Source organism: Ailuropoda melanoleuca, chromosome 10, assembly GCF_002007445.2.
Source record: "Ailuropoda melanoleuca isolate Jingjing chromosome 10, ASM200744v2, whole genome shotgun sequence".
Lineage (NCBI taxonomy): Eukaryota > Metazoa > Chordata > Mammalia > Carnivora > Ursidae > Ailuropoda > Ailuropoda melanoleuca.
In genome coordinates, this window is record NC_048227.1 from 64,928,041 (window position 1) to 64,941,192 (window position 13,152).

Below are 13,152 nucleotides of genomic sequence, written 5' to 3' on the forward strand. Positions count from 1 at the left end.
ATCCATTACAGAACTAGTCTTAATTATAATGGAGGAGAGTAAACAGCACTGCATTTGGGCATTGTCGAGGATGCCAGATAAAAATTTCTCTTTTCCTGTAGTTGTATCTTGTTTATAGTTGTATCCACGAGCCATATCCAGGTCAAGGAATCCAGATTTAGAGATGGTTTATGGGTCTGTCTTAGCCGCTTGTCTTCTGGCCCCATTTTGAAGTCCTAATGTAAATTACAGAGTTTGGTTAATAATAAATCACTTACCAGCTTTGAGATCTTGGGCAAAATAACTTCCCTGAGCCTTCTTTTCCTCAATTAAGGAAATTGTTGTGAGGATGAACTAATATATACCTCCCCCATTATCAGCATCCTCCCCACAGAGTAGAACATTTGTTTCAGTTGACGAACCTACATTGACACATCACTGTCACCAGTAGTAGGGGGGGTTAGCACATGCAGAGCCAGGGAGGGGGTGCAGTGGAAATCTCTGTACCTCTCAGTTTTGCTGTGAGCCTAAAACTGCTCTAAAAAAATCGTTTGAAAAATCCTGTATATATGAAAAATGATAGATCTATAGATTGAGATCTCCATGCAGGACTTGGGATAACATAGGTGCTCACTGAAGGCGAGCTCCTGTCCCCACATGGCTCCTTCTTGTACATGTCGTGCAGCCGTGCCTGGTGTGGTCTGCCCAGTGGGTGCTGTCCCTTGGTTACACAGTATATGACTGTCCAGCTCTGTTTTCAGAAAAGGACGAGGAGCAGGAGGCACTGCCATCTCTCGATAAGCCTGGCTGGTACTCTCAAGGGAACGCTGTCCACCTTTATGAACTTCTGAAGAAGATGACTGGCAGGAATGAACCCAAGGTATTTTCTGATTGAGGTGGGGTTCTTGATGCCCACTTGCAGACATGAGCCGTTACAAATTAAAGCCATAATTCTAAATGCATTCAGCTTAGTTCTCTATGGGGAAATCACCTACCTCTGCCTATCTGCCAGTCTTTTACCTCTTCTGCTTAAATAAGCCTTTTCTCTGTGATCGAGACTGGATCTTTATCTGTAACAGGGAAGAGCAAAGATTCCAAGCAGGCAGCCACAGTTCTAGGGGATACACTAGATTAGTGTGTGGGGTACCTGAGGAATAATATCCTGATAACAGTTCATCAAACAAATTTTATATGTAAAACAAACTTTAGGGGTGCCTGGGTAGCGCAGTCGTTAAGCGTCTGCCTTCAGCTTAGGGCGTGATCCCAGGGCGAGCCCTGCATGGGGCTCCCAGCGNAACAAATTTTATATGTAAAACAAACTTTAGGGGTGCCTGGGTAGCGCAGTCGTTAAGCGTCTGCCTTCAGCTCAGGGCGTGATCCCAGGTCGAGCCCTGCATGGGGCTCCCAGCGCCTATGGGAGCCTGCTTCTTCCTCTCCCACTCCCCCTGCTTGTGTTCCCTCTCTCGCTGGCTGTCTCTGTTCAAATAAATAAATAAAATCTTTAAAAAAAAAAAAAAAAACTTTTACTGAAAGTACACCACAGACTAGCCTAAAGACATACTCGCTTTTGATATCCCGGCCACATTGTTGATGTTGGGCATTGCTGCATTTTTTACAGCAGGACACTTTCTTCTAAAAAATGTTTAGCAGAGAGATCAGTGGGTAACTGACACCTGCTCGTTGGCTCCCACATTGCCACAGCCCCCTGGGAACTCTTGAGGGGTTTAATAGAGCATTCTGACTTGGAGGTTCTAGTTCATACTCCCTTAACATCGTTTCCTCACATAAATGTAAATTGAGGGGTATGGATTAGGTCTATGGGGCTTTGCCTCAGAATACCTGGGGAGCCTCCCGGAGTCTACTTGCCCAATTCCGTCAGAGATTCTATTTCAGCCAGTCTGGGTAGGTCCCAGAAACTCTCGGAAAAGCGGTTGTGATGTGTACTCCTGCGAAATCTAACCCATTGTGAAAGTCATCTCTCTAATTCTCCACCAGTTACTCAATTCTAAGGGCAGGCTTAACTGTAAACATATAGACTCTGACTTCTTCAGAAAACTCAATAAAATCAGTTAGCCTCTGCCTTTCTTCTCCTGCAAATGCATTGTGTCGCTTCTTACAACAAATCTGGTGCCCCAAAAACCAAAGGGGGCAAGTTGACAGTCACCTGTGATGCTATTCAAGGAAGTTTAAGATGTTTACGTAACTTTTGTCCTACTCTGATAGGTGTTGAGGAATTTTTTTCTGCTTCAGCGAATGAACACCCCTTTATTTCACACAGTTCTCATGCCTCAAACAGAATTTGCTGTGACTTACAGGTTGTTTACTTTGGTGACAGCATGCATTCAGACATTTTCCCAGCCCGTCATTATAGTAATTGGGAGACAGTCCTCATCCTGGAAGAGCTCAGAGGGGACAGAGACGGGAAGCCTGAAGAATCAGAGCCTCTTGAGAAAAAAGGAAAATATGAGGTAAGGGTTTCCTTCAGCTCTTTCCTGGAAAGAAAAACCTTTATGTTTGACATATCTTAAAAAGTGCTTGTTTGTGCCAAGAGTAATGACATCTGTTGGCACTTATGGTGATCTTCTTGCCATCTCAGCTCTGTTGTTAATCTTGTTGATAATTTTTAAATAATGCCAAGATGACACTGACCATCTGTCTTCCCAGCCCTCTTGCTTTCATCCAGTGCTACGACACCATGGGTGTTTTTTGGCTAATGCTGAGGCAACCAGATCCTGACTCACTATAGCCATACCTTATGTTTCTTTTGCTTGGCCATGAAAGTGCTTCTACTCTTTCTTCATGCGTGTAGGTTAATAAATTGGTAGCTCCTTTAGACTTGCTCCTGAGCTGCAAGAATAAAACTTAGTTGAAGACTTGAGGTAAAGAAAAGTAAAATATGTCATAAATCTGAAAAGGGAGAAAAGGATATAAAAGCAAAAAGAAGCAGAAATGCATTTCTAAATTCATTCCAGTGGAACAACTATAAAGGAAAAACTCAAGTCAAGAAACAAAAAATAATAAAAAGAAATGAGCTATTAAACCACACAGAGACATGGAGGAACCTAAAGGTCTTACTACGAAGTGAAAGAAGCCAATTTAAAGAGGCTATAAATTATATGATTCCAGCTATATGACATTCTAGAAAAGGCAAAACTACAGAAAGTAAAAAGACCAGTGGTGCCAGGGGTTCAGGAGGAAGGGAGGTGAATAAATGGGGCGCAAGGGATTTTTATGGTCGTAAAACTCTTCTGTGTGATACTGTAATGGTGGAAACATGGTATTGTGCATTTGTGAGAACCCATAGAACTATACAACATAAAGTGTTAATCCTAATTTAAACTTCAAACTTTCATTAATAATGTACCACATCAATTAATACAAAATGTTATTACTAGGAGAGACAGTCGGGGGAAGGGGAGGCGGGGGCGGGGACAGATGTATGCGAACTTTCTGTACTATCTGCTCTATTTATCTGTAAACCTAAAGTCTATTTACTTAAAAAATAATAACTATAAGTAGACCCAACAAAGTGTTAGAATAAAGGGTTCAGGTTTTTATGAGGTTTCCATTGAGTAGCATTTAGCCTTGAACATGACATTGGAAGTTCTTTGGACTGAGTTAAGAAGAGCTTTAAAGCAGTCTTACAGGAGGTAGGCCTTCTATCCTGAGTGACTTTGGAGAAGGTTTTCACTAAAGAGAAATTAGGAGATTTGGTTTCTTCAGTATGATTTGAGAATACAGGTACTGTATTAAGAAAATGAAGAATCCGTGGGAAAGTTTCCTCCAACATTTACAATAAACAGTAGCCCTATCCTTTTCCTACGATCCCTTTCTCTTGTTAAATTGTTATAAACACATGAACAGAGTTCATAATTGGCTTTTGGACAGGAAATGATGAGTCAACAGCTTGAAAGTTTTATTTCCTAAGACAAAATCGAAATAATGTTCTTTCCTATCAAACTCTGCCTCCCCAACCCACCCTGCTCCACTGAACATGGACAAGGAAGCAAGGAATAGGAGGGTTTGGCCGAGTGACAAGGTTAGAATAAAACCCTCAGAAGGTTCCAGTTTTACCCCTGAACTCTCCTTCCATCTCATACTGTTGAGAGTCCAGGAAAAGTAGAGTTGTGGAAGATGGGTCCCCCTGTTCTGCTGGGGTCTGAGGCAGGTGTTTTGCTGCAGGATTCCTAGCTATGGCCCAAAGCATTATGTTGAGAAAGCAAAGTGTTCTCGTACTACTTGACTCCAGAGTTATCCTGGTCAGACCGAATGCCGCCATGTTTCTGTAGTTTGTTTTGAGGCAGTATTTGTATTGATGGGCTTATCCTCAGCAAATATTTCAGGACAACTTAGTTTTCTCTACCTTAAAGAGAATCCTCTGTCATACATCTTTCTCCTTATATTTAAAAGCAGATTTAAAATTTAAAAACAATTGGGTGGGCTGTTTTTTTTTTTAATTATCTCTTAACATAAACCTAGGACCCCAACTTCTAAAAGCCAGACGGCTTTCATATTCACCTCTATTCCTATACACAGAACCCTTTTTCCACCAGCACATCAAAGCCTGGTGTTAAGTACAGCATGTCATGAGAATCCAGATTCTTTCCTGCTTCCCCATGGAGGAAACAAGAATACAGACATCCTCAGTTGCTACAGGAGGAGGGAAACACTCCATAAAGGGAGCTAAACAGAAAGCATCGTGTGAGGGTTCTTCTGTTGATTTTGTGATTATTAAGAAAAATGTAGTTTCGGGGTGCCTGGGTGGCACAACGGTTGAGCGTCTGCCTTTGGCTCAGGGCGTGATCCTGGCGTTATGGGATCGAGCCCCACATCAGGCTCCTCTGCTATGAGCCTGCTTCTTCCTTTCCCACTCCCCCTGCTTGTGTTCCCTCTCTCGCTGGCTGTCTCTATCTCTGTCAAATAAAGAAATTTAAATAAAAAAAAAGAAAGAAAGAAAAATGTAGTTTCATTTTTCTAACCAAATGGCATACACAGAATATATATCACATGCAGTGTTTTAGTGAGTACAAAACCTGAATGCAAAGGGATTTAATTCCTTATTTCTAGTTAACTTTATGCAGCATAAGTGAAATTTTAACAGTGTAATTTAAAAACAAATCAGATCATTTCAGGATAGATCCACTCACTGAACAAAAACATTTACTACATTCTGTAGAGATTAGCATTTTGTTTCACTTAGGCTTGAATTCAATTTCTCAGATATTTAGAGTAATTTCACCCTCCATAAAACCATCTGGAATGTGAAGATCACTTTTACTTCCCTTCATTTGTGACAGGAAGTTCAAGATAATGACAGAGAACATCTCAAATGGCACTTTAAAGGCTTATATAAGAAATTTTTTCTAAAAGCTTACTGCATCTGTTTGATTATCCACTCCACTATATTGGAGCATGACAGATAAGCAAAAATGGCCCATTTTAATGATTAAACCTAGTTAAGGAGACTAAGGAAGAATAATTTGTTTTCATTTATCTCTATGTTGTGCAATAAATCAAAAGTCACTTCATTAATCTTGTAATTACTTGGACAGTCTTAAATTTCATAAGATTAGCCTCTAAAAGGATCTCTCCTCTTTAGCTTTCTTCATTGCTGTTCTCATCTGTTTCTTCGTTTTAACTCAAAACAAATAAAAATGTATTCTTCAGCTTTATAGAATGACATATTATGAAATTTGGGTGCCAAAATAATTCATTTTAATGATGAAAATTCTCAGCAAACAGGGGGCCAGCCTTTTACTAGAGAAAAGCTATCCAACAAAACTCAGTGAGAATATAATCTGTAATGGAAAAATTTAATGGGGAAAAAGCCATACCTAATGGAGACACATGCTCTTCAAGGTTCTGAGCTAGATAAAGGATATCTGTTATTAATTATATTGTGCAGGAGAGAGGTGGCCAACACCCCAAGAAAAAAATACAAAATTAGGATTAGAAGACACCAAATTGTGATTATATTAGAGTTGTATGGTCATTAGCATAGACCACCTTAGGGAATCAACAAACTGTTATAACTAAGAAGAGAGTTGTGAAAATGCTGGATCCAAATCAGCATTCAGAAATCAGTAGCTTGGGGCACCTGGGTGGCTCAGTCAGTTAAGCGTCGGACTCTTGATTTTGGCTCAGGTCATGATCTCAAGGTCGTAAGATCAAGCCCAGCATCAGGCCCTGCATTGGGTGTGGAGCTGCTTAATTTCTCTCTCTCCCTCTCCCTCTGCCCCTCCCCGCTTGCATTCTCTCTCTCTCTCTTAAAAAAAAGAATCAATAGCTTTTCTCTGTACCACCAGTAAGCCCTTACAAAATGTAACAAGAAATAAATCATTTACAAAAGCAAAGAAAATATTATTGTCTAGGAATACATCTCATAAGACCTTGATAGAGAAATTTTTTAAGTCTCTATTAGGGTTTCTGAATGGGTGAAAGGAATCAAAAGTACAAATCTCCAGGTATAAAATAAGTCTTGGGGACTTGATGTACAGCATGGTAACTCTAGTTAATAATACTATATTTTGTATTTGAAAGTTGCTAGGGGGCGCCTGGGTGGCACAGCGGTTAAGCGTCTGCCTTCGGCTCAGGGCGTGATCCCGGCGTTATGGGATCGAGCCCCACGTCAGGCTCTTCTGCTGTGAGCCTGCTTCTTCCTCTCCCACTCCCCCTGCTTGTGTTCCCTCTCTCGCTGGCTGTGTCTATCTCTGTCAAATAAATAAATAAAATCTTTAAAAAAAAAAAAAAAAGAAAGTTGCTAGGAGAGTAGATTTTTAAAGTTCTGATCATGAGAAAAACTAATTTTTTGCATGATGGCAGATGTTAACGAGACTTATAATCATTTTGTAGTATACAGAAATGTAAAATTACTATGTTCTGTACCTAAAACTAATATGTCAGTTATATCTCAATTAAAAAAAAGTTTCTAAATACAAATGAAAAAATGGAGAGATATATACCATATTTTAAGATTATACTGATACCTATTTGACTCAGATTTATTTATAAAGTCAACATAATGTTATACAAAATCCCAGGAGGATTTTGGTTGGACCTTCACAAACTGATCCTGCATTTAGGCAGAAAACTGAAGGCCCACAAAAGCTAAGATAATTTTGTAAAAAAGGATAATAAAGGGGAGGAATCTCTCCCTGTTCGATACTAACCATGTTAGGAAGCTACAGTAATTTTTTAATATAGTACTACTAATAAAATATATAAAAAGGTCAGTGAACAGAGGAAAAAGAACCCGGACACATTCCAAGGTACTGCGTAAATGTGATGCACGATAGAGGATTATCAATAAGCAGGAAAAGATAGTTCAGTAAGTAGTAAGTAGTCCCAGTATATGGAGAAAAATGAGTCCCTTTTTCCCCTTTTATAAATTCTAAATAGATTATAGACCTGAAAATAAGAAATATACCTATAAAATTAATTGAAGAAAATTATGAAAATGTTTTTGTGGTCTTAGAGTGGTTCTTTCTCAAGTTAGAATCCAAGTGGGCAACAATAAGTAGAAAAAATGATGACTTTGTATCAGTATTAAATATTTTTGTTCAAGATACCTGGAATACTATTAACCAGTGGGTAGAAGACAGGGAAAGGGTCTTACAACATCCATTTAGATGGAACATTATGAAATTGCCCTTTTTTGTATGTCTAAAATAGCTGAACATCAGCACTTTCATATGGTTGAACCTAATGAAAACCAACAGTGAATTTAGATCTATTCAAGTAGGAAATTGGATAAAAGGTATCCAGCAGTTGACTGACGGGGAAAGCTTACATCGGGGGAGATATCTGTTCTCACTAGTAATCCATGAAGCACAAATTAAAACAATGGTGATATTGATACCACCTACAAGCAATCAGATTGATAATGAGTCTGGACTTTTAAATTGATTTACTAATAAAACAGTCTGAGATACATTTCTATGAGTTAGATTAGAAAAACATAAACTGGGGGGCACCGGGGTGGCACAGTGGTTAAGCGTTAAGCGTCTGCCTTCGGCTCAGGGCGTGATCCCGGCGTTATGGGATCGAGCCCCACGTCAGGCTCCTCCGCTATGAGCCTGCTTCTTCCTCTCCCATCCCCCTGCTTCTGTTCCCTCTCTTGCTGGCTGTCTCTATCTCTGTCGAATAAATAAATAAAATCTTTAAAAGAAAAAAAAAAGAAAAACATAAACTGGGACGAATATTGTTCACTAAAGCTTCACTCCATTAGACAACTCTGTACTATAATGAAAATAAATTTTAATCTTTATTTTAGTAAACAGTTATTTGGCATTTCAGTCAGAAACAAATACTTTTATTAAGAATTATGCCTGCGGGGCACCTGGCTGGCTTATTCAGAAGAGCATGGGACTCTTGGTCTTGAGGTGGCAAGTTTGAGCCCCATATTGGTGTAGAGATTCCTTAAATAAATAAAATTATGCCTGGACCATAACCACTACCCTTTAAAAGGAATTCCCAGAATGAAGAGTATATCTGTGGCAGGGACTGTGGTTAGACCTACTAGACATACTTATCTCAGTACTTCCAGTGGGTAACTAAAAAAGAAAGCACATTTTTTAAAGAACCAGTAATTTGAAACTTTCTATCAGTTTGTTGGCTTTATGTTCCAGATACATTAAAAGCAATAAAAATAACTATATCCTCATTCCCTTCAAAAAAATTCTTCCAAAAAAAATAAATACCAAATAAGAAAATTAGACCAAGTTGTTTTTTAACTACCCATTAGACAAAATAATAATAGCAAATTAGGGAGTTAACAGTGAGGGAAAAAATTTACCCTTCTAGATTGCTGTGTTTGGGGTAGTTTTTATTTTGTTTTTAAGATTTTATTTATTTATTTGACACAGAGAGAGAGAAAGCACAAACAGGGGAGCAGCAGGTAGAAGGAGAGCAGGGAACCTGATGCAGGACTCAGTCCCAGAACCCTGGGATCATGACCTGAGCCAAAGGCAGGCAGACAACCGACTGAGCCACCCAGGTGTCCTTGCACGCACAGTTCCTTCCTACAGAATGCATTACAGTCCAAGGATAAAGGAGAAGGGGATCTTGAGTATGTAAATAAAACATAACATCCTGGAGAGAGTACAAGTTATAAAAGAATTTCAGACAAGGCAGGATGCATACTGCATTGAGGAGGATTACAGAATACTTCATAATGGGGCGCCGGGGTGGCGCAGTCATTAAGCATCTGCCTTCGGCTCAGGGCGTGATCCCGGCGTTCTGAGATCGAGTCCCACATCGGGCTCCTCCGCTAGGAGCCTGCTTCTTCCTCTCCCACTCCCCCTGCTTGTGTTCCCTCTCTCACTGGCTATCTCTCTCTGTCAAATAAATAAAATCTTTTTTATAAATAAATAAAGTAAAATAAAAAATGTAGAATTTGAGGTAAACATTAAAGCACCAGTACATTTTCAACTGATGGAAACAGCAACATATTCTTGGTTCAGGAAATAATATGAGTGAATGTATGGAGATTATAATGTACAGGCTACAGTGCACAGTCCTGACCATAAAATAGCAAATGTATAGGTTTGTCAGCCAAAGGAAGTTTTGAAGGTGGGAATTAACAGGGTTGAATGTAGCTATGTAAGGGCAGACCTGAGTGGTGGGAAGGGATACTGTAGGAAGCTGTTTCAGCATCCATACCAGAGATAATACAAACATGAACAAATGGATAGTAGTGAGAAAGAAATGGAAGGAGTATGTGAGCAGGTGATAAGCCTGTTGCTGGTGGACAGGGTTGGACCTGGAAACAGCTAGTTTTCAAATATAGGCAACTGGAAATAATGGATTTTATCCATATAAATACAGAAGTCAAGAAAAGAGCTGGCTTTGTGAGAAGAAAGATATGATCGATTTAATGTTATATCTTATTTTCCTTGAAATATTTGGAGGATGAGATCAAACCGCTTGAAAGATAGGATGGGTCTAGTGAGGAAAACTGAGACACAGATAAATGTCTAAGACACCAGAGAGAGGAAGGAGAAGTGAGGAAAGAAACTTGGTTTCTTACCATTAAAAGATGATACCTACAAGATATAAAGCCCTAACAAAAAAAGGAGTACTCCTTGTTGATGTGTTGAAGAAATGGCATGATTCTTTTGATTAGTGATATATATATTAAAATATTTGAGAAAAAGAGTCATTAAAAGCTCCAATATCAGAGTGAACAGAGATTGGTATCTGTCTTAGTCCTTTTGAGCTGCTATAACAAAATGCCATAGACTAGCTATCTTATAAACAACAAACATTCATTTCTTACAGTTCTGGAGGCTGGTAAGCCCAGGGTGATGGTGCCAGCTAATTCGGCATGTGGTGAAGATCCAGTTCCTCATAGACCTTCATCTTCTCACTGTACCCTCACATACCAGAAGAGGGAAGCTAGCTTTTTTATAAGAACACTAATCCATTCCTGAGGGCTCCACCCTCATGACCTAAGCAATCTCCCAGAGGCCTCACCTCCTAATACCATCACTTTGGGGGTTAGGATTTCAACATACGAATTTTGGGGAGGCACAGACAGTTAAACCATAGCAGCATCCATATTATATTTAACCAGAAAGGGTAAATAAGTCTATGTTTCTATGTTCATAGAGGTAGAAGCAGCCTAGATTTTACCACTCAGTGTTTGCAGAACCACTGTTTACGCACAGTATATGTGATGTGAATCATCTCTTCTCAGACTCATTATTTTGGAAACGGTAATGAACTAAATAATGAAAAGTTATCCTATAAACTGTATGTTAAACATGGAGAAATTATATTCAAATGCACCTTAAATGTATACACAGGATCACAGATACTCATATTCTATACTGCTCTTAAATACCTTTGGTGAAATCCAGAGAGGTTCTCACTGAGTGGTTTCTAAACGCCATCATCTGAAAACATCCTCATCTTGCTTCACAAAATGAGTTCCAGCACAAAGAATTATGAATCTGGAGGCATATTTGAGACTCAGTGCTGCTCCAAAATGAAATTTTCATCGAAAAAGAGGACAGATTTTATAATCCAGATTATATGGATATGATGGGAGCTTTACAGTTCTTAATTTTATACTATATCCAGAAAACACTGAGAAGTATTTTTTAATGAATCTTTTATTTAGTCTATAATTTTTGTATCTCTGCTCTGACCTAGACGTGAACCTTTGAAGTTACACTAAGATATAGGAAAGTTCCTAACCTTCTGTAGTTCATTGTCTGCCAAAAGTGAAAAGTAAATAGTATGATAATTTAAAGACAGCATGAGTAGTAGTATATTAGGGATAAACTCAGGGTGGGAAAATGGAGACCTAATCTAACCTGAGGGTGGGAGGTTAAGGAAAATGTCCTAGATGGCATCAAGGCCAAATCCCAAAGGATGAGAAAGGGTTCCCAAACAAAACCAGGGGAGGATACTTTTTTTTTTCTTTTTTTAGGGAGTGAGCATGGTGGGTGGCAGAGGGAGAAGGAGAGAGAGAATCTTAAGCAGGCTCTATGCTCAGCGCAGAGCCTGACACAGGGGTCGACCTCACCACCCTGAGCCGAAATCAAGAGTCAGATGCTTAATCAACTGAGCCACCTAGGTGCTCCCAGGGGAGGAAAGAACTTCTAAGCTTTGTTTTCCTTTTTATATAGTATACAGTTTGGTTAAAAGTAAACTACTGAAATTCCTAGAGTTTTTCTGTTTTGATTTACTTAATAGGGGGAAAACTTATGACATTTAAAATTAATCATAGTTTTCATTGTTCACTTCTCTTGTTTCAGGGACCAAAAGCAAAGCCTCTAAATACGTTATCTAAAAAGTGGGGCTCTTTTTTCATTGATTCAGTTTCGGGACTGGAAAATACAGAAGACTCATTGGTTTATACATGGTCTTGTAAGAGAATCAGTACTTACAGCACTATTGCAATTCCAAGTCTTGAAGCAATAGCAGGTAAGCATAAAAATACTTATAAAACTTTAGTCGTTACTAGCCAGTAATGACTGTAAGCACTAGAATTCTTGCCTTTGAAAAAAGAAAATCTTCCCATGGCATTTGTTTTTCTTGGGATATACCTAGGTTATGGCAACCTAGGTAATTAGGACCTGCCTGTCTCCTGGAGCCAACTACAAAAACTAGCTGCCTTTTTTTTTTTTTTTTTAAGTCTGCTTGGAGTCATACGATGAAAGGAAAAATTACCAGGACAGGAACTTAAAGAAGCCAAGTAAGGTGAACCTGACTTTTGGAGCTGCTTTCCCCTTAGTGTTGGCTAATTCTAGAGAGGGCACCAGAGAAAGAGTGGAACTTTCATTAGCTTCCTGAGCCTACAGGCATAGGAAGTGGAAGGTACAGTCTGCCAGAGGAGGGTAGACCTGATGGACTCTCTTAATTTGTGTTGAGACCCTGAATTTACCTTAGAGTAAAGATAACTGAAGCTTAGTGTTAGATCAGCTAAATCCCTAAAACTGGATTGAGAATATTTTCTTTAGAGGAAGGTAACATCTTCTTGGACTCAAATTATTTCTAAAAACAATCAGTCTAAGGTTCAGCACATAATGAAAAATAGCCAGGCCCACAACGGTATGAGACTACACTAACAGAAATAACGAAGTTTACTCTTGCCAAGTAGTACAGAAAAGAAAGGACTGAGAAATTTAGTAGAGACATAAAAACAATAAAGAGAATGGATGTTCTAAAATTGAAATATTAGAAAATCAAAATTAAAAATGTAATGGATTTTACAAAGCAGATTAGATACAGTTAAAACATAAATCAGTGCACTGGAAGACAAGCTGAAAGAAAATATCCAAAATGAAGCATGGAGGAAAAAAAAAAAAGCAAGATACAGAAAAAAAGGAAGATACAGAAGATGGACTAAGCAACATAGGAGATAGACCAAGAAGGAATAAGATTTCTATAATTGAAATCCCAGGAGATGAGAGAATAAGCCAAAATAATAGCTACAACTTTCCAAAAATGATGAAAAGAAATAAGCTAAAGGTGTAAGAAGCCCAAAGAACTGAAACAAAATAAATAAAAACAAATCCAAAGTTAACTGCTAAAAACCACAGGTAATTAAGAAATATTAAAAGTAGCCAGAGAATTAAAAACAGATTGATTTCAAAGGAGTAAGAGTTAGACTGACATCTGACTTCTCCCAAAAACAAAAGAAGCCAATACAGTAGAACAGTATCT

General features: G+C 38.7%; 2 protein-coding genes across 10 annotated transcripts in view; one reads left to right on the forward strand and one right to left on the reverse strand.

Annotated features, from left to right (window-relative positions):
- The window catches only part of NT5DC1 (5'-nucleotidase domain containing 1), a 145,171-nt gene that overhangs the window by 116,423 nt on the left and 15,596 nt on the right, over window positions 1–13,152 (forward strand). For both annotated transcript variants that reach the window (XM_034669019.1, XM_034669020.1), the window contains exons 9-11: window positions 741–859; window positions 2,295–2,447; window positions 11,742–11,910. In XM_034669019.1, the coding sequence (XP_034524910.1) occupies window positions 741–859; window positions 2,295–2,447; window positions 11,742–11,910 (441 nt within the window). The remainder of the gene's footprint in view (window positions 1–740; window positions 860–2,294; window positions 2,448–11,741; window positions 11,911–13,152) is intronic.
- TSPYL4 (TSPY like 4) overlaps window positions 1–13,152 on the reverse strand; it is a 37,045-nt gene continuing 23,893 nt past the window's right edge. For 5 of the 8 annotated variants that reach the window (XM_034669028.1, XM_034669022.1, XM_034669027.1 and 2 more), the window contains 3 exons: window positions 2,732–2,826; window positions 2,293–2,423; window positions 1–215 (listed from right to left, as the gene is read on the reverse strand). The gene's annotated coding sequence lies outside the window, so the exon portion shown is untranslated. Of the gene's footprint in view, window positions 216–974; window positions 1,050–2,292; window positions 2,472–2,731; window positions 2,827–13,152 lie in introns of all 8 variants that reach the window. The other 3 variants (XM_034669024.1, XM_034669025.1, XM_019804719.2) reach the window with 3 other exon arrangements.